We start from the raw sequence: 27,879 nt of genomic DNA on the forward strand, positions 1-27,879 counted from the left end.
CACCCTTTACTGAGACAATGAGGCTTGTAGGTAGGACATCCAAAGGACTCAAGAATTGTCGGAAAACTAGTAAGTAAACTGGGGCAGATCACAGAATAAAAATGAGTACAGACAGCACAGGTGAGCAGGCAGGCAAGATGGCTCAGTGGGTAAAGGTGCTTGCTTCTAAGCCTGCCAACTTGAGTTTGATCCCTGAGACCCATATAGTAGAAGGTGAGAGCCTGGGGTATCCTTGGACGCTAAATAAATAAATTCTTTAAATTAGCTTTCATTTTCTACAAGAGCAACAAACAATTGCAGAAGAAACTTTTTATATATAAAAAAAAAAACATCTACTGTAACATCAAAAACAAAATCCTCAGAAAGTCATTTACAGAAGGTTTTGAGGGATTATTAAGTAAAAACTAGGAAACAAGGCTGGTTGAAATTAAACAAAATGAGAGAAGCTGCATTCACTTAGCCGAGGACTGGGTCTCACTTAAACATCAGTTCTAAATGACTGCTCTATTCAGTGCCTTCCCTGCCATGGTCCCAGCAGACTCTTTTGTGGAAATTGATGGAACTGGTCTAAAACTTAACTGGAGCTGCAAAGAACCTAAAATTAGCCACGCTGTGAGTTGCTCTCTGAGAACAGAATTGTTCTAGTGAGCCTTTTAAATGTGGACCTTGTATCTGGAGACCTAAATCTCAATCTTCACATACCTCCCATGACTGGCTGTATTGGAGAGCACAGACCCAGAATCCCAACACAACTTGAACCTGAATCTGCAACCCAGAATGCATATCTTGAGGGCTGTCAAGATGATCCAGTGCACAAAAGCTGGTATGAAGAGGGACAAACAGACTCCACGTGGAGACCACTGCATGCGGTCATCTGAGTTTGATAATGTCATCCAGACAACCAACTGAAGACAATGAGGGACTAACACCTCCATCTGTACTGGAACTAATCCGAGTTAACCCACCTCACACCACACATAAAAAGCTCATGATGAGTCATGAACCTACAAATGAATGTTAAAACGTTATCATATGTGGGCCAGAAAGATGGCTCAAGAGGTTAAGACTGCTTCCCACTCTTCCAGAGGATCCAAGTTCAAGTGCCAGCACCCATGTCAGACATCTCACAACTGCCTGCAACTTCAGCTCAGGAGAGCTAATGCCTTCTTCAGGCCTCCCTGCACACATGCCCAAATGTACACATAGAGAGGCATAAATATATTTAAAAAATAACAAAACTGTATTCTATAAGTTATTGCTCTTTCCTTGCCTGGAGACATTTCTGAATGCTGGTCTTCTCTGCATTGACAGGGGCCAGGGTTACTGGCACATTTCAGAGTGAAAGATTTCACCACTTATGACTTACTAATCCAAGAATTAAAAAGAATTACTACCAGGTGTTGAGCTCTAATCAGTGAGATGCTTGTTGTAGGGCAGTGGTTTTCAACCTTTCTAATGCTACAAACCTGTAATACAGTTTCTCAGGTTGTGTTGTTGGTACCTCATAACTGTAATTTTGCTACTGTAAACATCTGATATGCAGAATATCCAATATATGACCTTTATGGAAGTCATAACCCACAGGTTAAGGACCAGTGTTGTAGGGTCTTGGAGCTGATGTCTTCATCTTCTTTAGCACAAAGGAAGCCTTGAGGCAGCAAAGATGGGTGGAGAGTGGAGGTGCATGAAGAAACCAAAGCACACACAAAACAGTGCAGCCACAGACACTCATAACAGTCACCTCATTGAGAAATGGCGTGTGAGTGCTCAGCCCTAAATCCTATGTCTCTATTATCCTATCTGAGGTTCGGGGACATACCTGAAGAGATAGTGAAAGGAACAGGGAAGCCAGAGGCAGGGGCAGGCTGTTCTGAAACATGATCTTCCAGGCACGAAGCTACCATTGTACTCTTGAATTTATAGGAACTGTGATGATCCACAGGAGATCCACGGCGACACTCTGTCACATTAGTGAAGGGACTTACAAGTGTCCCCAACAGCTAATGGAAGTTAATGAGGGAGGGCATTTTCTTCAGTTGTGTAGTCACTGGCAAGATGCTCTTGGCCTGTAATAACACCTTACCCATATTCCTGTAAGCAACCTTAATGAAATTCATTGGGTGACAGAAAGAAAGGAGTGGGAAAAAAGGGTGGAGGAATAGAATTGGGTGATAGAGACACATGCCTTTAATTCCACACTTAGGAAGCATAGGCAGGTGGGCCTCTGTGAGTTTGAGGACCGCCTGGTTTACAGACCGAGTTCTAGGACAGCCAGAGCTGTTACTCAGAGAAACCCTGTCTGAAAAGGAGGAGGAGGAAGAGAAGAAGGAGAAGGAGAGAGAAAGAGAGAGAGAAGAAAGTTGTCCAGTTAAGAAGAGGAGGGGTCAGCAGGTTGGAGGGAAACAGAACATAATCAAAACCCTTTATTCACATGTAGGAAATATGAAAACCATTGCTATGTATGAGTGATACTTGCTAAGGTGAAGGACTGTGAGGCTGAGCCTCCCTCAGCTGTAACTCGATGATGCCAACCTCAGGGGTCCATCTGAGAGATGCACATGTGTGTGTCCAAGCAACTGCAGCAGATGCAGTCAGAGCAGTCACTCTTGGCTGCTCAGATGGCACTGTCCATCCAAAATAGCTATGAAGTGGGAGAGGAATGTTTGGGAGGTATGGGGGGGGCAGAAAGGGAGAAAGTGTGGAAGGATGCACTCATATTTCGTTGTGTGTATGCAAGGAATTCTCACTATTCTAAAAGAAATTAAACATCTGTAATATAGTATTTTAAAAGGATGATTGTCAAATTAAAAGAGACAATTAAGGTGTCTGGATGGACCAACATAGCAGGTCTGTGGGATGGAGTCTTCAAAGCAGCGATCTGAGCATGCCTGGATACCACCATCTACCATCTATGTCCCACACATAGAAACAGAAGGGTCAATGCTGATTTCAGGCTAACCCCCAATGCAACAAGCAGGGTGCAAGCAGGGTGGGGAGAGATTGGTGGCTGGAGGTACCCAGAGCTTTCTGAGTGATGCAAAGATTCTATACTGTAGTTGTGGTCATATTAAGCAGGAGCACGCATCTGTCACAGCACTCACACTGTTCATGACAGTTCTGAGAACTTCACAGTATGTAAATTCAAATTTAACTTTTTTTTTAAAAAAAGACAAAACACACATCTCACCAACCAAGGAGAAATAGCAACAGAAGCCATATATTTCCATGTAACATGTTGTGAGTTCATTAAATATCTTTTTAAAGTAACATTTTAAAAAAGAGTAAAATGTGTATTTTACAAAATCCATTTTATGAATATAAAAATGGTACATTCTGTGGCTGCCCTTCCAATGAACCCAAGATAGATTCCCAGCACCTACATGATGGTTCACAATCCTCTGGAACTCCAGTTTGAGGGCCTCCAACACAGTTCCAGGGGATCTAAAGCCCTCTCCTGGCCCCTGAAGGCACTGCACACATGTGGCAAATATACACACACAGGTATATACTCACCATACATAAAATAAAAACTAAATAAATGTTCAAAGCATCTTTAAATTTCCCTAAATTAAAAAAAAAAATTATTTGCTTGTGCCTAAGTCATTACTGATTTTAAGACTAGGCTATTTTGATAACTTTTCCTAACTGGGCTATATCCCAAGTTCAAGGCTTCAGCCCCAGCAGCTGCATAGGTTTCTGGGATGGTGCCAGCCTTCCAGGCCAGGTCTGAAACCTGCTGCTTCTACCCTGCATCCTCTTCTCTCACACATCGGTGACCAGACCTGCTCCACAAAGAGTTGTGTGAGATCCAGGACTGGCTGGGCACTGCTCACCGCAGCTTTCAAAACAGTGCCAGGTTCAGCAGGAGCTTGGCACATGCGTGTTGCTGGAGCCATTTCTCTCGCTGAGACCCTGAAGTTCCTTCCAAGCACTCTGGGCAGCTGGCATGGCAAACAAACACGGCACCATTGTGCGATGCTGCTTTCCTGCCCCAAATCACCTTCCTCCCTGTGAACACCACCACCACACACCATTTCCTCTGCCTTTCCCAGTCAGGAACCCACACCTCCTTGAGTTACCAAGTGAATTATTCATAGCTGGTTTATTGAAGAAGCTCAATTCAGTGGGAGCATACACAAGGAAACTTAGTCCAAATGGAGTTTGTGGCTTCTGTCTCCTCCCAACTCTAAGGGTCTCCTTTTACTTTTGTCTTTAGAGTGGTCTCTTAGCATTTAATGCCTGTTTATGATCAACTTAAATGCAAGGTAGGGCTAGGGTGTCTGGCTACTGACGTTAACCTGGGCTTTGCCATCCAAGGCCACATTCACCCTGAAGTGGGGATCTGCTTAAAGGAAGGTGTGCAGCAGCAAGGATTGCTGTCAGGGACAGAATGTGGCTTTCTCTGCTGTTTCTATAGCACAGGACATCCAAGTGTACCTTGGCCTCCCAGGCCTCCTGGCTCCCTATACTGTCCCACCCCAGTGCTCTGACACTTGCTTTCTTGTGTGCCCTGCTTTGGAATGTTCTGCAGTATGGGGTTCCTAGACTCAAATGCCTTCCTTAGGGCAGCAGACATTCTGAAAAAAATGGAAAGTAGAAGGTCAACTAGAAACCAGGAAGGAACCAGAAACACTCTGTTCCCTTCTCTGGGGTACTTCGGACCATGGTTCTATGCTCTAGCAGCGACAGGTAGCCTGGAGAGATATCTGTATCCATGGGAGGATGGCAAGCACACAAGCGGATACCCCAGGCTGCTGCCAGTACAGTAAGGAAAGAAAAACCCATTACAAAATGTTGCCATTGTCTTCCTTTGGGGTCATTACTGCTGCAGTGAAACAACAGAACCAAAAAGTAAGTTGGGAAGGAAAGTGTTTATTTGGCTTACACTTCCACATCATCAGAGGAAGTCAGAACAGGAATTCAAACAGGGCAGGAACCTGGAGGCAGGAGCTGATGCAGAGGCCATGGAGGGGTGTTGCTTAATGGCTTGTTCCTCATAGCTTGCTCAGCCTGCTTTCTTATAGAACCCAGGACTACCAGCCTAGGAATGGCACCACACATAATGGGCTGGGCCCTCCCCCCATCGATCACTAATTAAGAAAATGCCCTATAGGCCTGCCTACAATACAGTCTTATAGGAGCATTTTCTTAACTGACATTCCCTCCTCTCAGATGGCTTTAGCATGTGTCAAGTTGACATAAAACTAGCCAGAACAGCCATAATAGAACCTATAAAAAATCCAGCGTCAGGTTAAAAATTGCCAGTGTGTTGAGATTTCAGTGTGGTGGACTCTAGCTCAGGTGTGTTTGATGAGGTTTCTGTATCAGTCACTTTTCTGTGGCTGTGATAGAACACCATGACCAAATGCAACTTACAAAGAGTTTGGCTAGAGTTCCAGAGGAGAGACAGTCATGGACAGGGAGATAGCAGGCAGCTGGAACAGGAAGCTGGGAGATCACATCTCCATCCACAAGCAGGGAACAGACAGCAAACTCGAAGGGGGAGAGGCTATGAACCCTCAAAGCCCACCTCCACAGACGTATTTCCTCCAGCAAAGTTGTACCTTCTCAAGGTCCATATCCTCCCAAACAGCTCAATCCACTGGAGTCCAAGTGTTCAAATACTTGAGCCATAATGACTATCCTCTCTCAAACCAGTATCATAGACTGTGGCCTGAACAACAAACATTTGTTTCTCAACATTATGACATTAGAGTACAGATTTCAACATTTGAATTCGGGGACAAACTTTCATTCTACTGCAGATGGCAGTATTTAAAAAAAATAACACACTGAACAAAATCAATATGGCTGGGAGACTTTCTGTCTTCCTCAAGAATGCCTGGGCAAAGGAGCTAGTGCTGGTGGTGTTCTCTGGGGCCTTGCTATAATTATATTCATAGTCAGCCCCTACACCAAGTATGCTGCCATGATCAACCAGGCCACACTCTATAACTACCCAGTACCTGTGTGAGATAATGGGAATAGGCCTATTGTGCCCAGCCACGCCCAGGACCCTCAGGGTCCAAGCCTGGAATGGCTGAAGAATCTGTGAATAGTCCTGCTGATGGAAGAGGGCCCCTTCCCTGTTGACCCCTCCCCACGCCTGCTGTCCAGGGAATGCTGGCCACCTCTAACTGGAAACGCTACAATCAGTGGATGAACTGAGAAACTGTGCTCTCCACATGTTCGGAAGGACCACAACCCTTTCCCTCTCTCCTGGGTACCAGCAATAGTCCTTAGTAAGCAGAGGAGCTGTTGAGCTGTTGAGAACAAGGTCCTGTTGACAAGAAAGTGTTCCCAGAAAAACTAGCTACTATGGTTGTTGTAGCAGCATGGCTTGTGATGAAAGAAATTGCAAACAAGTTACATTTGCCAAGGAATGTGAATGTTTAAAGCATGTGGCCAAACCAGGGAATGAAATGGTTATTGTTAAGTGGTTCTCCCCAAGGCCAGTTCTCCTTGCCTAATAAGTGGGTCAAGAGGCATATGGACAGATGATCCCACTTTGTAAAGCAGGACAGACTGAATGTGGGCTATGTGGGTTTCCCCAGAGTGCAAAGCAGACAGCTGCTCTGGCATGGCCTATGTGGCCATGACAGTCACCATATCTTCATCTGCTGTATGATCACAGCTTCCTTGAGCAAACCAGGCACTGGGGACGCTGTTGGCAGAACCTCTGCCCGTGAGATGCACCATTTGGTAGAAAAGACACAAGTTCAGTGGAAACATAAAATATTTGACAGATGAGAGGTTGGGAGAGGGGCAAGAAGGAAACCCCTAACCAGGGAGAGTAGGGGAGTTCCAACAGTAACCTTGAATCTGTGTCAAGTGTCATTCGAATGAAAAGCAAGGTGCGCTGTCCAGGCCTGAGAGGCAGGAAAGACCTAGGCTGGCCTCACAACTGGTTAATGTCAGGCCTGGATGATGGGCAGCTATGGGCTGAAGATAGCTGGGTGGACACAATTTCCACTCCTTTTGGGAGAATGTGGACAGATAATAGGATAGTCAAAACCACCAGAGTCCCCTAGGCCAAGCAGAGGAGCCCAGAGGAAGCACCTGGTCACCGGCATGTTGGCCCAGGTCCCTAGTCATGATTGCCAACTTTTACTTGGGCCAGACAGAGTGATGGGTGGCGTCCACACCATCCACCCTCTACTCTCCAGCCAGAGGGGATGGTAGGCCCTTGAAAATCTCCTGGGGACATCTAGGAAGCCACTAAGCACTCTGAACCTGAGCATAACAGAGGACAGCTAGGTGGGGCAGATTCTTACAGCCAGAGACACAGACACATGGTGTCAGCATGAGGACTGCTGCTGGCTACAACAAGGGCCAGCTAGCTGCTGATGACAGGGTTTTACTGCTGCCCAACTCCACCGGCCACCTTCAGAGCAATGGTGTCCCACTCGAAGCTGCACCCCCACACGGTTTTTAAGGGAAACCTTAGAAATTGTTTTAGTGTTAGGAGATAAGAACAAGTGAAGTGGGAACCAGATCTCAGTACAAACACAAACAGGAAAAGGGCCAGAACAGGGCAGTCCATGGGGCAGGCCCGGCTCCACACGGACAAAGGCGCATCTCACAAGACATACCAAATTAATCCCAGAAATGGCTGTTTATTAAGAGGGGCAAAGACTGGAGGTTCAAAGCACTAGAAGCCATCCCAGAGGCTTCACAGACTGGGCCAGAACTGCCTGCTCTTAGTCCTTCCTGGCCCAGTGGTACCTGTTCTACAAGGACACTCTGTTAGCATGACACTGTGGGACTTCCTCATCGGCATGCAGTGGGTTTCCTAGGAGGTTCACAACAGTGTCACAAAGATTAAGGAAAGAAACAGTCTGAGCCTCTGGTGGCCACATGGAAACTCACCAAGATGGAAACAGCCGTTATTTTGTTTAGAAATATTTTGCTCAGAAAAGTTAAGTTTTCACTAAAATATAGCACTCAAGCTTACATGACCTCTGTTTCCTTTCGTGGTTTAAATGCCATTTGAAAACTGTGACATGGCATGTGCTGACAAAGCCAAGGGATCCTGGGGCCAGAAAGACAATCTGAGCACATGGCTGCCTGCTCTATGATGGCTCCTGTCATGTATAGGTCATGTTACACAGCTAGCAGAACCACCTCTCCCACAAAGTATAAAAACTGCTTGGGGTATAAACACTGTGACCAGGACGCTTCTACCACACCTGGGCCCAAAGGCCTCATATGTCCATTTGTGTCAAGGATTTCATAATGTCTCCCAAGAGGCTGTTGTGTCCCAGCCACCCCTCTTGTCCTGTGCAGCAGCTTGGCAGAGCCAGGCATTGCTTGCCTGTGTATGCCAGCTTCAATCATACCCACAGCAAAACCCCAGAAACACTTATAGCATATACGACACATAACAGGTTAGTATCTTTAATTGCATACGGAGCTCTTATAAACTGGTCAGGACCATCAGTGGAGCAAAGGACATCGGCAGTCTGTAAGAGAGGAAACGCAATCACTTGGCGTAAAAAGATGCTCAACGTGCTGGAACCAAAAGATGCAACTGAAGCATGACTATGCTGTTCTCCTCAAGTCAGAAAATACTCAGCCCTGGCAGAAGACCCTGAATCAGACACACTTACCCTTGCTGGTGGCAGTGCAATGGACACAGAAATTTCTGGAAACTTTTGTCAGTAGATAATAAAAGTCTCAAGGGCCCCATATTCGTAAATCCAATAATCCCACCTTTGAGAGTCTACTAGGGAGTAACTTGGCCCTAGGAGGAAAACCTGATGCACCATCAATCTCTAACACAGCACTGTCCCTCTGTCTGAGGGAAGGGTTCACAGCCACTCAGAATAAGGTTAGTGGCACATGGGAACAGGTGTGTCATATGCACATGGTGGGATTCACTGACAGCACCATGTATGTATAAAAGGCAAAGAAAGATGGGGCCAGGGACAGGAAGGAAACACCAAAACACCGAGTCTGACCATTTTCTTTCCCCTCCCTGGTCCCCTACCTGATGTGTGCTGCCTTGGAGAAGGGGAGCCCTGGTCCAGCTGTTGGTGGCACTGAATGGGGACTCCTCTCTTTAGCTCTACCTTCTGTGCTGGGTCAGCTGCCACCAAGTCCAATGTGAGGTCCTAAAGAGATGGTAAAGGCAAGAAACCCCCCAACACTGGGAAGCTTGCCCACTGGCCCAATCTCCAGCTCTCACCTCCAAACCTGAGCCTCATGCCACGATGGGCTAGCAAAGCTCCTGATGGACCCCTTCTGAGCAAAGTGCAACAGAACAGACTTATCAACAAAGGGCACTTCAGCGCCCCTGCCACCTAATGCTCTGTCCCCAGTGTGCTCCAGCCATGCCCCAGGCTCGCTCCCTAAGTCCCCCTCAGTCCCTACAGCTTCCCCACCTTAAAGTCACTAAATGCCTTGGGACATGAAGACAATCCAAAGGCCATATTACACATCAGGCTGGGAAGTCACCCTCATGCCAGGTCCCATTGTCAGGTAGATACTGGAGACAGTAGAGCCTGCTGACCAGATGGGGATCACAGAGTCTGGGAAGCAGGCAGAGTACTGCTGCAACAGTCCATGCTGGAAGGCCACTCCGTACACCAACTCCTCCATCCCCCTCTCCCTGTGCTCTTCTGAGCTCAAGAAACTACAACCTTAAGATATGTACAAAGCTTCCCCTCCCCCTACCTCAGCTTGATGTCATCATGGCAGTCTCCCTCTGGAGCTGCATGGGCCTTGCATCTTGTCATTTTGGCTGGGGACTAACCATGCCCCCCTGCTAGAACCACCATGGGATTCCTTAGCAACAGATCCAAAATGCTTCTTCAGGTCCCAGGTGGAGGGTAAGCCTCAACCCTCTCTCATGTGCTCCAGGCTGCATGCCACAGAGCTATCGAGATGGCTCTAAATACAGGGCAGCGCTGGCCCATTTCCACAAATACCAACACTAAGAAAAACAAAACACACAAACAAACAAAAAACCACCAAGCCAGTGCCACCAGAGCTGCAGTGTGGTCCCACTGCAGCAGAGTGACCCAGGTGATTCAGCCCAGATGGCAAAGGGAGATAGTAAAGCCATGTAGGAAGACAGCCAGCCTGCATGGCTCTGGCTCCGGCACCAGCTGAGGACTCTGAAGCAGAACCTAACACAAATACATCACCCATTGGTCCAAGGAGCCACAGCAGGTGAGCCACATGCCTCCCAGTGGGTCTCTAATCCTAGTGAGAAGGCCACAAAGAAACCTTCCAGGTGTCTCTTGCCTCCACAGATACCATCCGGCTTTTCTGGTAAAGCTGTGGAGTCCCCACTACTGGAAGGTCCTGAGACTCAGCTGTAGGGGACCAGTTAGCATTCTCAATGGGACCATCTGGGAATCTTCGGCCCACTTATGAAGCACCATGGTGCCAGCAGGGTGCCTCGGTCTAGGCTGTTCAGCAAGGCTGCTGGGCTAACAGAGTTAACAAGAAGCAGGTGGCTGTGGGCTTTGAGCCCAGTGAGCACTGAAGACTCCTGGCCTTAGAAGGGTGGCTGCTTTGGAATCAGTCACTTTCCCCAATGACAGAAGTCTCTGAAAGAGGCCAGGTTCCAGGCCCCAGCCTCTGAACTCCCAAGAGGGGAGTGTATTTGGGTGGGTGCAGAGGTGATTTTTTTGTGGTCAAGCCAAGACCATGCAGAGGAGGGCAGGAGAACCCAGGAGAGGCACCTATCTCCCCCAAGGGGCCAAGTGGGCATGTAAACACAGTTAATTTGGCATTGAAATGTGACAGATGTCACTGTCCAGAAGCTCGGCTGAGTCTGAGTATGATTTCCAGGCCAACCTTCTTCAAAGAAGCCAATGCTTTGTTTCTCAGAATTGAAATGTGTGTCCACATGAGGACAAAAGCTGTTCGCCGCTCTTCACCATTCTTCAGCAAGAGGTCAACACCCCCTACTGAAGGTGCTCGATGCCTTCCAGAGGAACTGGCCCCCAGCCAGTCTTTTGTTCTTGGACAAAGGCTAGCCATTAGGCCCAGGCACAGAGAGTGTATATGTCAAGTGGGTACCTTGGACTAGAGATGGTGTGGGTGGATAAAAGGCCAAGGTGAAAGCCACGTGGCACCTGGGTGAAAAAAGCGTCTGTGGCTAGACAAGGCCCACGATGGAGCCACGCCGGCAGGCATGAGCAGATGCCTGTGAGCCTCTCCATGAAAATCCAGGCAGCAAATGGGGTCCTCAGGATCCCCCTCAGTCTGTTATAGCTGATCCATGGATGCCAGGAATCTGCTGCCTGTGGAACCCTGGTGGAACTGCCCAGGGTTCCAGGTCCACGACTAACTCAACAGATGAATGTTAGACTTCCCTGATGCCTTCCAGAACACTGACAGTCACAGACAGGTGCGAACAAGTCTCCTGTGGATGGGAGAGGCAGGAGGAATGTCTATGAAGGACCAGGCCTTCTGAGCAACAGCAATGGGGTATACTGGAGTACAGGCTCCCCCCATAGGGGAAAGGATCCCTGGAATGCAGAGTGACTATCTGGCTACCTTGCCAAATGACCAGATGTGGGCAGCCTGGTTCAGGTACACATCAGCTACCTACAGGGCCAAGCTGGTTTCTTTCTGTTCAGAACTCATCAGCAAGACCAGAGTGACCAGGAAGGGAACCGCCAGGGTGCTTACAGGGAGTACACAGAAGCTGAATGTCCACTAGGTGAGACTGCAGAGGTGGTCAGCCTAAATGATTCTTAGGCAGGCACATGTCCAAGGGGCTGTGCTGTGATTACTAGAGAAGCTGGGATTGCCAGCGACAGAAAGGGGAGCATGCACTGAGTTGCAGGTAAAGCTAGCAAAAAAAAAAAAAAAAACAACAACAACAACAACAAAAAAAAAACCGCACAGCAGGGTGGATAACCAATGAAGATGGCAGGATGGACTCCCATAGACCAAGAGAGGCGTGAAAGTGTCTGCAAACAGGACAATACTACCATATTGACAATTCTTCTTAGCAACAGTCTAGCTACCTGGATGGCCACAAGTCTCTAAAGGTTCCGGCTGCGGGTGGGCAAGGCTGGTGCTGGACTGGTCCCATTGGAGGCTGGATGCACTGGACAAGGTCCTGTGCCAGCTGTGGTCAGTTGGCGGCATAACATCTGCCGCTCCCGCACAGCCCTATTGGATGCAGAAGTCTTCCGGATTTGTGCACGCCTTGAGTGCCTCAGTGGGGATTTGTAGGTTCTGCGTAGCTCAGCCAGAAAGCCCTGGTAGTTGTTTCGCAAAGGGCTATCTGGCTGCATGTGGGGGATAGCCCACTTCTCCGCCTCCCCAGTCAGTCGGGACACCAGGAAGGCCACTCTCTCTGCTTCGCCTGGGAAGCGGGAAGCTTGAAAGATCATGAACCTGTCCATCTGCATCAGGAATCCCGCCAACTGGCCAGGGTCTCCAGAGAAGGGTTCAGGCAGTGAGGTGGGTGGTGTGGTCATGGGTCGGCTCCCATTGGAGGTGATGGCAGAGATAGGTGGAGTGATCTGCAGGGCGCCAGGGATGCGTGCCCGGGTGCGCAACAGGGTAAGCTCGGCCATCACACTCTCCAGCATGTTGGTGAGGTTGGCCTTCTCAGCCCTCAGTGTGGAGGCTTCACGCCTCAGAGCAGAGTTGGTGAGGCGCAGGGAGGTCAAGGTGTCAACCACATCATCCATCTGTGCGCTGGCACCAGGAGCAGAGGCTGGGCTTTCGGTTTTGGCTGTCTGAGGTTGGACCATGCTGGCCAAGGGCAAGTCACTGCGAGTTGGAGAACCAGAGCAAAAGGCTTTGGGTGCTGAAGCAGGTGCACCCAGGCAGAATCTTGGAGGGCAAGCCTGTGGATGCTGGTCCTGTCCTGGGCACAGTTCCTTTCGGCTGGCTTTTGCAGGGTCAAGGCGTGGGGCGCTGGCTGGACCCGACCAAGCTTTGAAGGATGTTCGAAGTGAACCTGCTCAACCCTTGCAAGATGCACAAGCTGGACCTACCCAGGCCTTGCAACATGAGCGAGCAGGGCCTGCCCAGGCCTTTCGTGATGAAGGGCCTTGGACCTTCCCAGGCCTTGCAGGATGGATAGGCTGGACCTGCCAAGGCCTTATGCGCTGTCCAGACTTGGCGGGACGCACCTGCCGGAGCTCCGGCCGCGGGTGAAGGCGCTGCCCGCGGGTGCCACGCGACTACCTCCGAGAGAACAAAGACAGCCGCACCTGGGCTGGTCCCTGCCAGGCGGTGTGTGTACCTGTCGCTCCGCCAACCCCTCCGCTGCCAAGATGGCCCGCCGGTCGGAGCCGCGCCCGGCCTGTGCGTCACGGTGGCCGCCGGAACTGCCTCCCGGGCTGCGGCGGCGGCTGCTATTCCCACGGGGCTGGAGTGGCGGGGTCGTGGCACTGCGCGGTCACTGCGCAGTCTTTGTGCGGGCGCAGCCGGAGAGACAGCAGCGGAGAACCAAGCAACTGGGTCGGGGCCTGCTGGTTGCCATGGAGACCGCCCGCTCCCGGAGCGCGGTCCGCCAGAGACATGCCTTCCGGAAGTGACGCAGCCCCGCCTCCCGGGCCATGCGCCTTTCTCAGCGGCCTATCAACAAGAAGCATGGGTTCTGTCATTTGATTCTCACTCTTGGAAAGCTTCTGTTCTTTCTGATTCTTCCCAAAACAGCATCCCAAGCTTCTCAGTGGTGGTGTCTTTTTTGTTTTGTTTTGTTTTCCTTTTTCTTTTTAAATGAGGTTGACTTTTCTTATTGTAACTTGAATGCAATTCGCAAATTGTATTCAATAGTAGAAAATCTTGACAAAAAAGAAAACTATTTTTTTATTATTATTATTTTTTTGAGCCAGTATCCTATACACCAGACTGGTTTGGAAGTAGCCAAGGATAACCTTGAATTGTTCTGCCTCCACCTAGCCATTACCGGATTGCAGGAGTTTGGATAGTTTTCTTCCCCTCCCTCTTTTTTTTTTTTTTTTTTTTTTTTTTGTTTTTTTTGTTTTGTTTTGTTTTGTTTTGTTTTTGTTGTTGTTGTTGTTTTTTTGTTTTTTTGTTTTTTGTTTTTTGTTGTTGTTGTTAATCAGGGTCTTGTGTTGCCCAGACTGGCCTTGAACCCACAATGTTGCCAAGGATGACCATGACCTTCAGTGTGCTGGGATTACAGGCTCTGAGTGCCACAGCCCTGTGTGGTGCTAGAGATCAAACCCAGGGCCTCATGCCTACAAGCATGCCACCACTGAGCTGAATAAATCCCCAGTCCTGGAAAAGCCTTAGAAAACAAACAAAGAAAAAAAAAAACCTTTCAGTTCCCTCAGTGTCCTACTTGTACACCTGACCCTGGATGCTGTGGCCTACCTAGGGGCCTGCTGTAGTTCAGCTGTGGTTGACAATATAGACTGAGGTTCCCCCATGCTGTGGAATAGTCCTGTGTACTGTGTACATTTTCTGATTGGTTTAATAAAGAAGCTGACTGATCAATAGCAGGACAGGATAAGGTTAGGCAGAAAACCCAAACTAAGGAAGGTTAAAAGAAGGGCAGAGTCCAGGAGAGAGAAGTTAACCAGCCAGGAACAAGACATTCCAGAGAACAGATAAAGCCATGAAGCCGCATGGCAAAATGAATTTAAGTTGTAAGAGCTAATTAGTAATAAGCCTGAGCTATAGACTGGATTTTATGTAAATAATATAAGTTTTTGTGTGATTATTTGGGACCTGGCAAGCAGAACAAAAGAAAAGTGCCACCTCCATTTGTAAGACCCTTAGAATGAGGAGTCTCCCAGTTTCGGTCGGTATCCCCAAGAACTCAATGTCCAGTCCAGTTGCTGCAACACACAAGAGGCTTTAATGAACAGGAAACGTTTGCACAAACGGGCTCCTCCAGCACACACGCTAGAGAGAACCCCCCCACAGGTGTTTTTAAAGGCAAAACCCACAAGCTTAGGGAGGGGGTGGGACCCTCTGTCCATTGAGTGCATGACCCTTTGAGGCCAGATGGTCTCACTATTAGAGTCAACAGACCTGAGGGCCTCAGGGTGTGCTAATTAATCTTGTCTGGGCAAACCGGAGGTACAGTTATCTCTTTGTTTCTTAAGGACCCTAGTTACCACCTGCTGACTCACAAGAAAGGAGGGGCAATGTAAATTCTTGGTATCTTGTTATCTCAGGGCCTTGTGAGGGGAAGTTAGCAAATTCCAAGGAACAGATATTGGTCTGGGTTAGTTTTCCAGGTTAGTCTGTCCTTCATTTCAAGTGGGGGGTTTCTTTAACTTTACTTTTTTGTCTTTCACATTGACATCCTAGTGCCTTGGAAAGAAAGTATGTCACATGGTACCAAGGATGATCCACATAGGCCCACCCTTTGGATTAGATGAGAAAATTTATTGAGCATGTAGCAAGGAAAAGTAAAAGAACAATTAGCAAACATCAGGCAAAAAGCAAATCATCAAATCAGTGCTCAGATATAATGGCGGCTGTGGCTGGAATAGCCTTGCTGAGAGCAGGCCAAGGGAGCAGCCTCAGTGGGGCCAGGAACGCCCCGAGGGCCTGGGGGAGAAGCGCATACCTGGTACCTGGGATTCCCTGTTGCAACTGACCAGCTTCTTGGTTCCCATTCCCACCACAAGCATTTTTGTGTCATGGGATAAACAATAGTAACTTCTGTTTGCTTTCTAGCTGTCCTCAGGAAGCAACGATTTTAAGGTCCTTAGCTGCAGGCTGTCTTCCTTTCTCCTGGCCTAGATTGGAGCCAGCTTGCCTCTAGAGGGGGGCTTTAGAGACCCCCCCTGAAATAAACATGCTAGGGTCTGGCACAAGGAAGCCCCCTACCCACCCAAGTCAGCTTGCAGTAACCTTAAACAACACGTGACAATTTGCCAATAAATTATATTACGGAAGGCAGAAGGCTCATCCTAATTTTGGATAAGATAAAGCGTGACATTTGCTTATACTTTGCCTCATTTCAAAGAGGCAAATAAAAGCCGTGGTTCAGAAAAAAGGAGTAAAATGAAAATCCAGACTGGGGTGTTTTGTTTTTGAGACTAGGCCATGTAGCCCAGGCTGGCTTTAAACTCATGCAGGATGCCTCTCCTGTAATTGGGACTGGAGGGTAGGAACAGAGCCAGGCTGTCTTTTGAAGCCAGAGGTGAGAAGAGAAACAAGTCACTTGGAAAGAAGAAATTCATCTCAGTCATTTCATGGGGGTGGGGGTGACAGCATGTGTGAAAGTGTGGCCCTAGACACCCTCCCCTGAGCCCATATCACCTGGATGGATGAACAGACCACAGAAGGGTGACATTCTGAGACTCAGAACCTCTAAGTCAAAATCATGTTCTTAACTGCAGACCAGGCCTCAAATATGACATGCTAGGTGCTGGAAAGAAGTAGGGAGGGAGGGAAAGAGGGAGGGAGGGAGGAAGAAGCTTTTACTCACAAATAAGAAAACTCAAAGCCTGAAACATCTAGAGCTATGCTTGATGGCAACAAAATCAACAATCAAAAAATGAATTAACTCCAGATGAAATTAAATAGTTGAAACAATGAAGGGACTTTAAACTGAACATATGTGGGTATTTGTTAAGAATAATGAGTGAATAATATTTATGAAAGAATGGAGGGAAGGGCATAGTGCATCAGGATCAGACAACTGTGGAAAATCAAGTAAAGGCACTTACCAGCAAACCTGACAGCCTGAGTCAATGCCCAGTACTCACATGGTGGAAGTTCTAGTTTCATTCTGTGATGTGATAAAACACTATGATCAAAAGCAATTTGGGGAGGAAAAGGTCTGTTGGCTTATACTTCCAGGTCACAGTCCATCATTGAGAAGGTCATAGCAGGAACTTGAAGCAAAAACCATGGATGGATGATGTTTGCTGGCTCATGTCAAGACTCATGCTTAGCTAGATTTCTTATATAGCCCAGGACCACATGCCCAGGGAATGGTGCTGTCCACAGTGGGTTGAGCACTTCTGGATCAATTGGTAATGGAGACAAACCTCCACAATCAGGCCCATAAACCAATCTGTTCTGGGCAATTCCTTAATGGGGGCTTTCCTTTCAGAGGACTTCAGGTTGTGTCGAGTTGACAATTAAATCTAACTAGGACACGCATACAGAAATTTTCAAGCAAGCATCATTTCCAAAAGAAGAGAATGTATGCATCTATGGTGAATGGAAAGCAAAACCTATCAGCTACAGGAGAGAATGCCAGTTTGTGCTACAATGTGGACAAACCTTGAAGGCACCATGCTAAATCAAAGATGTCAGGCTCAGAATCCAGATGGAATAGGAACATCCAGAATAGGCAGTTCTCAAATACAGAAACTAGAGTGGTCCATGCCAAGATCTGGGGAGAAGGAAGGGATGAAGAATGACCAGACATAGCTGAATACAGGATTTCTTTGGGGTGTAGAATGATGAAAACATTCTGGAGTTAGTGTTGATTGACTGCACAACAGAGAATAGACTGAAAAACTATATGGAGTTTTTGTTTTGTTTTGTTTTTTACTGTATGTCAATTGTATTATTAAAACAATGGCCATTCACATAGAAACTCACAGAAATGCAGAGACAGAGGAGACCTTCCTCGACTGGATATGAAATGACTGCAGGGTTGGTGAGATGGCTTAGCAGGTAAATGCACTTGCCACACAAGCCTGGTGACCAGAGCTCCATCCCTGAACCCATGAAAAGGTGGAAGGAGGAAGTCACCTCTACACAGTTGTCCTCAGTCCTCCACATGTGTACTGTGTTAACAACTCCCACACACACTGATAAGAAGTACCATTTAAAAGAAGAAGCAAATGCAGCGTGCAACCAAGAACTGCTGGTGTGGTGGCTGAGGAGACAGCACTTTCATCCTATGGCTGGGCAGGCGTGAAATGCACACTCAGCATCTGTGTTCAGCACAGCTGACAAGTTTAACTGTGCAACAAGTCGGGAAATAGACCCTAAAGATTCTCTCTTAGTCGATTTTCTGTTGCTGTAATAAAACACTATGGCCAAAGCAACTTATAGAAGGAAGTGTCCATTTCGGCTTACAGTTCCAGGAGATAAGAGTCCATGGCCATCACCGTGGGGAAAGTGTAGCAGCAAGCAGGCATGGCAATTGGAGCAGAAGCCACATCTTAAACCACAAGCAGGAAGCAGAGAGTGGACTGGGAATGTCGAATGGCTTTTCAAGTTGTAAAGCCCACCCCCAGTGACATACTTCCTCTGGCATGACCATGCCTCCTCAGTATTCTCTTTCCCCAGCACCTGTTGGTGGGTCCTCGGGGAGGGCTGGGGTCTCCAAAATCTACCTTGATGGAGAAAACTGAGCCCACTGAATCATGGCTGAACTTGTTCAGACACTTGTTTCAGATAATTTTCTGTTTCAGTAATAAGACATCATGACCAAGGCAACTTATAGAAGAGTTTGTTTGGCTTATAGTTCCAGAGGATTAGAGCCCATAGTGATGGAGACAGCATGGCAGCAGGTGGTAGATGTGGCAGCTGGACAAGAAGCTGATAGCTCACAGCTTAAACAGCAAGGAACAGAGAACAAACTTGAAATGGCAAGAATCTTTGAAACCTCAAAGCCCACCCCAGTGACAGGCTTCCTCCAGCAAGGCCACACCTCCCAAGTCTCCACAAACAGGACCACCAGATGGGGATCAAATGTTCAAATGCCACATTGATGGGAGACACCTCATCCATACCACACAGACAGGCATACTCTTCGGGGGAGTAGACACTGCTAAGTTGCTGTAGATAACGCCTTACCCATGCTCCTGTCTGTAGCCCCAAATGAAACTCACGGATTAGTTCACCAAAAGACAAAAAAAAAAGCAACCAAAAAATATCAAAATAAATCTTATTAAAATATACTGAACACATGAACAAAAAATTTAAAGTGCTAATATCATGGATAATCAGTCCAAAAACACACCTGGTATAAATCAACAAAATGTGTGTAGAGCATTTGTGTAAAATCCAACCGTGAAGATGAAATGAATTAAAAGAAGGAAGAGCTGGACTGCCCTGCCATCCCAGTTTGCTCTCTGTGCTTCCCTCTTACTGTTTAAACTGTGAATCCCTGGGAAGCAACAGCCTGGTTAAGGCGTGCATTCTTCCCAGGAGGCTAGCAGCAGCCTTTGGAGTTCGGCTGAGATGCTATAGACAGAGAAGCTCATTCTAAAGAATATAAAGAGAACAAAAGAACTGGGAGAGCTGAAGCTGTGTTGAAAAAATAAAACGGGCCATTACAGTTTATCCTATTTCAAGCCTCATACAGCTGCACGAATTGAGACCACGCTCCACGGGAGGGGGCGGAGACTCAGAGGTTAACAGGACAGAACAGAGGGCCAGGAATAGACCCACACACATATGCCCAACTGGTTCTCTAAAAAGGTTTTCACGTTATTTGTGTGCGGTGGTGGGGTGTGGAGGTCAGAGGACGGCCTGTGGAGGCAGTTATCTGGTTCCTCCATGTGGATTCTAGAGCTCAAACTCGGTGGGGTGTGGAGGTCAGAGGACGGCCTGTGGAGGCAGTTATCTGGTTCCTCCATGTGGATTCTAGAGCTCAAACTCGGGCTGTCAGGTTTGGTGGAAATGGTGAGCCATCTCACCGAACCAACAATGATTTCTACTTTTTCACCATATTAAGAAAAAAAAAAAAAAAAAAGCTGTTCAGCAGAAGGTAATCATCTCAATCTGTGATGCTGGAACAGCTGGGCATCTTAGATTAAAAATAAGAACAACCTTGATCTAAGTTCCCATCTTTTAAAAAAAAAAAAAAACCTTCAAAATGAGTCACAGACCTAAATTTAACTCTATAAAATTATGTACACAGAACAAACTATATGTGGGACAAATCCTTAGGATATGCAGCTAGACAATTCTTATAGTTGACACCAAAAACACAATCTATAAGAAGAGAAATGAAAGGCTGGAGAGATTGCTCAGTAGTTAAGAGCATTGACTTCTCTTCCAGAAGACTGGGATTCAATTCCCAGCACCCACATGGTAGCTCACAACATCTGTAACTCCAGTTCCAGGGGACCCAACACCCATGGCAAAACACCAATGTACACAAAATAAAAATAAATTAAAATTTAAAAACAGAAGAGAAATAAAACATCTGACCCATCACAATTGGAAATTCTACCTTAAGAGAGGAAATGCTAGGTGGTGGTGCACACCATGGTCCTAGCATTTGGCTGGCAGAGACAGGTGGATCTCTTTGTATTTGAAACCAATCTGGTCTACATAGAGAGTTCCACTAGCCAGGGCTACATAGTGAGACCCTGTCTCATAAGTAAAAAGATAAATAAATAAAAACATTAAAAATGGTGGTGAGAATTAAAAAGCAGGCTATAGACTAAAGAACATATTTGTAAACCACATGCCCTGTGTGGGACACGTTTCTGTAACAGATGAAGAGTGATGGAACTCAACAGCAAACAACAATCCAGTTATAAAGCAGGTAAGAGATGTGAACAGGCATCTCAGCAGAGACTCTATCGGAATGGCAGACAAACACATACATAAAGCCAGCCAACATGACAGCTATTCAGGAAACAAGGGTTAATGACATAGTGAAAGTCACATATATACATATGGCTAACATTAAAACAACACAAACCGAAAACCCAACTAATCCCAAATGTTGGGATTAGAAATGTAGATAAACTGGGAGATAGCTGGGGAGCATGTGAGCAGCTGGGCAACTTCTTTATGAAGAACACATGCAACCTGGCAGCTGCAGCCTTGGACCTTTTGGCCTTGACCCCAGCCAAATAAAAACATACACACACACACACACACACACAGAGAGAGAGAGAGAGAGAGAGAGAGAGAGAGAGAGAGAGAGAGAGATCTGGATAAATGGCTCAGCAGTACGAGTAACATTGTTGTTGCAAAGGATCCAGGTTTGGTCCCCAGCACGTAAGTTGGATACTTCACAACCACTGGTAACTGCAGGTTCAGGGCATCTGGCACCCTCTTCTGGCCTCCACATGCCTGCACTTATATGCACATGCTCCCAGCTCCCACACAAACACATATATAATTAAAATAAAACATTTTTTAAAAAGTGCACAACTATTTTTAGCAATTTTGTTTCTAGTAACCAAAATCTGGAAGGTTTAAAAAAAAAAAAAAAAAAAAAAAAAACTTCAAAAGAATGCAAGAATGGTTAGATGACTGTGAACTGCCCATGCCATGGAATTCAACTCTGCAGTGAAAAGGGACAGACTATTAATAAAGACAGAAGCCTGAACTGATCAAAAGGGAATGACACAAAGTGACAATAACCAGTTCCAAGAGACAGAATTTCTCTTAGGTCATGTTCTCCATATGATAAAGAGATAGAAAATAAAAACAAGTCAGTGTTCAGGAGGATAGGGAGGAATCTGAGTGGAAGGTGCATTATTTAACAACTCTGTGTGTGTGTGTGTGTGTGTGTGTGTCTGTCTGTCTGTCTGTCTAAGCAAAAAGTCATTGGTTACCACTATAACAGTCATGCCACTATTGCACTAATAGTCACATTTGGCCTGACAGCTTAATATTGTTCTAACCCACTGTCAACAGATGATCCTATTAAAACTCAGTAGGTATTTTTTAAAGTCATGAATGTAGTAAAGGAACTTTTATAAAGATTGGAAGGTTAGATGGAAGAGAGGTTAGACAGGATGGGATTACAGTAATCATAATACTATTTATACATATATGAAATTGTCAAAAATCAACCCAGCAAAAGAAAAAGAGCTGAAGTAGAAACCAAAGAAAAACAACAACCAAAAAATGAGTTTGATAATAAAAATGTGGGTCAGGTGTTGGTGGCACTCAGGAGGCAGAGGCAGGGGGATCTCTGTGAGTTCAAGGCCAGACTGGTCTACAGAACTAGTTCCAGGACAGGATCCAAAGCAATACAGAGAAACCCTGACTCAAAAAAAAATTTTTTTTTAAAAGAATGAAAATGTGATCATTGGAGCAAAGATTAAACAGAGGAGACAACATTTAGAGTAGATATTACCAAAATGTGATCATTGGAGCAAAGATTAAACAGATGAGACAACATTTAGAGTAGATATTACCAAAAAAAACATGAATTAGAAGAAACTACTGAAGGAACACTGAGGTAGAGGCTAAGACAAAGAGAGTAGAGAGGAGATAGAAAACAGGTAAGAGTGATGGAGACAATCCACACATGGATATTTATTCTCCCCAGGCTGTATTAACTAGCTAATGATGCAGGACAAAGGGCCTCATTTGTTATTTTGAAGGCTCCACTTTGTTGTTGTTGTTGACCAAACTCAGGATCATGTATGCTAGGCAAGGGCTCATTCACTGAGCTGTAGCCACAGCCCGTGTCTACTTTAGGGCTACATTTTGAAGGTGAAGCCAATGGGATGGTGTGGTAGCTTGAAGGAGAATGGCCTCTATAGACTCATATATTTGAATGCTTGATCCTCAGCTGGCGGAACGGTTTGGAAAGAATTATGAATGTGGCCTTGTTGGAAAATGAGTTTCAGGAGTAGACTTTGAAGTATCAAAAGCCTTCACACTTCCAAATGTCTCTGTCCCTTGCCTTTCTCTGCCTCTGTCTGCCTCCTACTCTCAGGTAAGGGTGTAAGCTCTTAGTTACTGCTCTGGCTCCATGCCTGCCTGCCTGCCTGCCTGCAATCGTACTCCCCATTGTGACTGAAATGAACTAACTCTCTGAAAGTCCAAATGACCTCCCAATTAAATGCTTTCTTTTATTAGTTTTCTTGGTCATGGAGTCTCCTCACATCACTAGAAAGGCAACTAAGACAAATGGATATGAAGTGTGAAAGGGGATCAGGGACTTGAGACTGCCCCAGACTCTGTAAGGAAAATCACATTGACCAGAGCAGAGACTACGGAACACATGGGCCACAATGGGGAGGATGCCATAGGTGATTGGTCCATTTTCCACTGCTATGACAGAACAGCTAAGACTAGATAATTCACAAAGAAAAGCAGTTTGTTTAGACTCCCATGGAGAGGGCATGAGATCCTTGTGCTCACAGATAAGCAATAGGGAAACCAGGAATGTTAGACAAAGTTATCAATGAAAAGGATGTATACCTGTGTTCCACCCAGATGGCTGGGAATGGATGTTGATAGCTTGGTGATCTATGCTATCTATAGGGTCAAGCCATACCTGAATTTCCCCCGACTATTAGGTGTAAGGATTAGTTTTTTTCTGCCTGCTGCTGGTCTTGTCCCGCCGCTGCACCAGCCCCAAATAACGCACACCGAGACTTTGTATTTGATATAATCTGTTGGTCCATTACTAGTTTCTTATCGGCTAGCTCTGTCTTAATTATTAACCCATTTCTGCTGATCTATGTATTTCTCTTACTAGGGAGCTGGCCGGCATTCTGCTCTCTCCAGACTCTCCATCTTGACCCCTCCCTACTACTTCCTCTTTCCTCCTTGTCTCGTAGTCCCTCCTATCTGGCTTTCCTATTGGCCAACAGTGCTTTATTCATTAAACCAGTATGAGAAACATATATACATAATGGCATCTCCCATCAATTAGGTTTATGTCAGACCTTCCTTGCTAGACCTTTAGCTTTAGCTTTGCTTCTCAGTCAATAGAACTCATATATTTTATAACCTGGAGACCTCTATGCTATCTGTATAACTGAGACCACACCAGATCCCAGGCCCTTAAGCTATAGAACCTATCATTGTGGAAGAGGTCACATGTGCTTTGCAAGAGTTTAAATGTAGTCACACCACACATGGGATTGGGATTTTTGTTACCAGGGAACTTTTTGCTAAAGTTGTACTGTATTTAAATATGTCTAAAATAAACTGCTCAGTGTCAGACTTTAGAAGTTTGAACCAACAGCAGCAAGTAACTTGTGTTGAATGGATTTCCTTCTTCCCTCACACAGATCATTACTCTGCCAGCTCTGGTGATTGCAGGGGCCCCCACACTTACAGTTATGAAACCTGGGCTGCCTACAAGCCTGGTGCTAGCAGCAGGCTGTGCACTGATTCAGTTCACAGTCGAGCATGGGGAAATCAAGCAGGTGTGTACAGCAGAGGCAAGCCCTGGGGAGCAGGAACCCTTTATAAAACCCTACCCTTCAGGGACCCACAAGAGCCATAATTACTGTAAGAAAGAGAAGAATGAATCTATTCATAAGGGTCTCATCCTTCAAGACTGCATCACCTCCAACTATACCTCACCATGAAGAACCACTTCTCAATGTGAACTTTGGTTAAAAAAAAAAAAAAAAAACCCTGCTGTTCAAATCATAGATGAGTCTTCTTTACTGTGTCCCAGTAGAGTGTCAGTAGTAAGACTCATGATTTGGAAATCCTAGAGAACAGCCCCTTGGGGAGCCATGAACGAGGCAAGGCTACTGTAAGCGCTGGGGTGCCACAATCTCTTAGGAAAAGGATGTCAACAGGAAGTGAAGAGGGCTAAGGGCCAGCAGGCCACAGTTCAGATGTCTACAGCTTGGGGGATGTGGGGTGCAAGCAGCAAAGCAAATGGGGAGAGAAAAGCAGGTACACAAAGTCTTCAGAAGACCTGAGTGGCCTCAGGGAAGAAAGGTAGGCAAGTTCCTGTCATGAGGCTAGCCCAGCAGCAATCCAGAAGACACAGCAAACAGGAAATGGAGCCAGGTTATGGAACCTCAAAGCCTACCCCCACTCAGGTACTTCCTTCAGCAAAGTGCCATCTCCTAAATATACCATAACCTCCCCAAACAGCACCACCAACCGGGAACCAAGTGTCCAGGCACATGAGCCTGTGGGATGATTTCTCATTCAAACCCCAGAGTTTCCTACACTATCACTGACCATCCAGCACAGTAGTCTGTGATAGTTCCTGGTCCTCTAGTGGAAGTGCTTTTCTTCACTATGCAATTATGGTTTTTCCTCTGAGACAGAATTGCTGGGAGTTCCCTCAGAGCTGTGTCTTGAGATGACGGAGTTATACTTGTTGGTGTCCTTGTGACTCTTTTTGGCAGACCATGTTTTAACTAAGGACACTATGACTGCAGGGACAGAGGAGCTATATGGGTTCAGTGAGGACTCCCTAAACAGACAATTAGCTCAACTCTATGATTTTTGTTTGAGACCAGCCTGGGCTACATAAAAAAGACTCTGCCTCAAAACCACCAAGATGATTCAGTGGTTAAAGGTCCCTGCTGCAGATTGACAACCCGAGTTCAATTCCAAGATCCACATGGTGGAAAGAGAGAATAGATCCCTCAAGTTGTTATCTGACCTTCACCTATGTGCCATGGCTGCATACACACACACACACACACACACACACACACACACACACACACAATTAAACAAGTAGGGGCTAGAGAGATGGCTCGGCAGAGGGCCTGGGTTCAGTTCCCAGCACCCACATGGCAGCTCAAAACTGTTGTAGGATAATCTTTTGTACACTATAAAGATGTCTTTGCCTAAGATGTCTTCTGATTGGTTTAATAAAGAGCTAGCTGGCCAATAACTAGGCAGGAGAGAATAGGCAGGATTTCTGGGGAGAGAGGGTAACTCTGGGAAGAAGAGAGACAGAGAGACACCAGTGAGATGCAGAACAAGTTGGATGTGCAGAATGGGAGAGAGGTAAGAGTCACATAGTAAAATACAGATTAATAGAAACAGGTTAATTTGAGTCCATGAAGCCGGGCGTTGGTGGCATATGCCTTTAGTCCCACCACTAGGGAGCCAGAGGCAGGCAGATCTCTGTGATTTCAAGACTAGCCTAGTCTACAGAGTGAATGCCAGGACAGGCTCCAAAGCCACACAGAGAAACCCTGTCTCGAAAACAAACAAACAAACAAAACAAACAAACAAACAAACAAAAAGGTTAATTTGAGTCATAAGCTAGCTGGAAACAAGCCTAAGCTAAAGGCCACACTTTGATAATTAATAACGAATCTCTGTGTCATTGTTGGGGAGTTGGTGGTCCCAAAAGAAAGTCCAATGAGAAAGATTGCTACACACAATTTCCTGTAACTCCACTTTTAGGGGATTTGATGTCTCCTCTGACATTCATGAGTGTTGCGTGCTTGTGGTACATATATACACATGTAGGCAAAACACTCATGCACATACAACAAAGATAAATCTCTTTTAAATCCTTGAATAAATACATAAATGTACAAACAAAGACACAGAACAAAGTATGTGAGCATCCAGCTCTATAAATCCCTAAGCGCAATCATTTTGCCTCTGTTCGGGGAAATTTTGATCAATGAATACTTTTAAGATAAAAATGACCCCCCCAAAAAAATAATTGCTTTTTGCATTTTTGTCAAATTTTGATACTGCAAAACAATGTCTTTCTATTTCAGTGTGAAATATAAATTTTTCCAGTTAAAGCCAGGAATCCCCTCAAAGGACCATTCCAATGTGTTGACACATCCTAAGCACGATGGTGGCATAAAACAGCTAGGTCTCCTACACCACAGGGACACTCAGCATTTAATTTTTCCATCCCCTCCTTCTCTTTTATGGTGCTGGATTCCAGTGTATCTCTATTGGCAAGAACTGCTTCCAATAATTACAGTGTGCTGAGGCTTCAAAGCCCAGAATCCTTGGCAGTCACCTAGTGAATACTTCATTGAAAGAGTTCCAGCAGATTGGAACATGAAGCAACACCGGTTTAGTGGACTCCTTTATAAAATATGCAGTCCCACACCAGGACATCAGACTGAAGTTCAAGGCATGTCTTCTAGGCCCCAGTGCCTCCCAGGCCCAATGACTGAGGCAGAAACAGAATGGTGTCCCACGAGACTGAAGTTAGCTTTTGTATCTTGGCAGTCACCTTAAAAACCAACATTCTGATAACACAGAAAACTGTGTTTTCTACTTTGGTTAGTTAAGATATTAGGGATGGCTTGGATGTCACAACCAGCAAGGAGCAGCTTACCTGCATCAATCCAATCATGTCTGTTACCTGGGAGGTGAGGGGGAGTTCATTTCAACAAGAACATTGACTTTCAGCAAGATATGATTGTGAGTTGCTTCTGTTGCTAACCCTTTGTGTTTCTTAGGATTAGTGTGTCCTTTGTTTTCTGTTTGGACCCAGTCTATTACCAATTCTTTTTGAAAAGAATTTGACATAAACTGGACTGGAAGTCCTACTCCAAAATCTCATGAACATGAATCCTGGAAAAACTGAATATTTATAGAGGTTATGTTCATGATAGCAAGACCCCAAAATAACCCAAAATCCACCCGCACTAGCCTAGAAAAAATAAAGTAGAATAGTATATAGAAGTAGCTGTCCATGTAAATCCCTGTCAGAACCTTCTGGAAGAACTGATGACTCTCACCCAGAGTTTCTGATTCAGTAAGTATGGGGTGGGCCCAAGAATCTACACTTATAGCGGTGCAATGGTGGCACATGCCATTAATCCCAGAGTCAGGTGGATCTTTGTGAATTTGAGGCCAGCCTAGTCTACAGAGTGAATTCCAGGGCAGCCCAGGCTGCATAGAGGAACCCTGTCTTGAAAAACAGAAAAAGAAGGAGGCGGGAAGAGAAGGGAAGGGAAGGGAAGAAAAGGGAAGGGAAGGGAGGGGAGGGGAGGGGAAGGGAAGGAGAGGGGAGGGGAGGGGAGGGAAGGGAGGGGAGGGGAAGGGAGGGGAGGGGGAGGGGAAGGGAAGGAGAGGGGAGGGGAGGGGAAGGGAGGGGAGGAGAGGGGATGGGAGGGAAGGAGAGGGGAGAGGAGGGGAGGGGAGGGAAGGGAAGGAGAGGGAAGGGAGGGGAGGGGGAGGGAAGGGAAAGGGAAAAGGAGGGGAAGGGAGGGGAGGTGAGGGGATGGGAGGGAAGGAGAGGGGAGAGGAGGGGAGGGGAGGGAAGGGAAAGGGAAAAGGAGGGGAAGGGAGGGGAGGTGAGGGGAGAGGAGGGGAGGGGAGGGAAGG

The 27,879-nt window shown here is 46.4% G+C and overlaps 1 protein-coding gene and 1 long non-coding RNA gene across 2 annotated transcripts; both read right to left on the reverse strand.

The window, feature by feature from the left end:
• Positions 1–8,383: 8,383 nt before the first annotated feature.
• Positions 8,384–9,672, reverse strand: LOC127225902 (uncharacterized). The gene is made up of 2 exons (XR_007834839.1): positions 8,990–9,672; positions 8,384–8,462 (listed from the first exon to the last, which is right to left on the reverse strand). It is a non-coding gene; the product is annotated as an uncharacterized LOC127225902 (long non-coding RNA).
• Positions 9,673–11,859: 2,187 nt separating this feature from the next.
• On the reverse strand, positions 11,860–12,995 carry Rtl6 (retrotransposon Gag like 6). The gene has a single exon (XM_051189541.1). The coding sequence runs from the start codon at positions 12,723–12,725 to the stop codon at positions 12,006–12,008; it is 720 nt and encodes a 239-aa protein (XP_051045498.1). The 5' UTR covers positions 12,726–12,995; the 3' UTR covers positions 11,860–12,005.
• Positions 12,996–27,879: the final 14,884 nt, after the last annotated feature.

This window comes from Phodopus roborovskii, unplaced genomic scaffold, assembly GCF_943737965.1.
Source record: "Phodopus roborovskii unplaced genomic scaffold, PHOROB, whole genome shotgun sequence".
In the NCBI taxonomy this organism is placed as follows: Eukaryota; Metazoa; Chordata; class Mammalia; order Rodentia; family Cricetidae; genus Phodopus; species Phodopus roborovskii.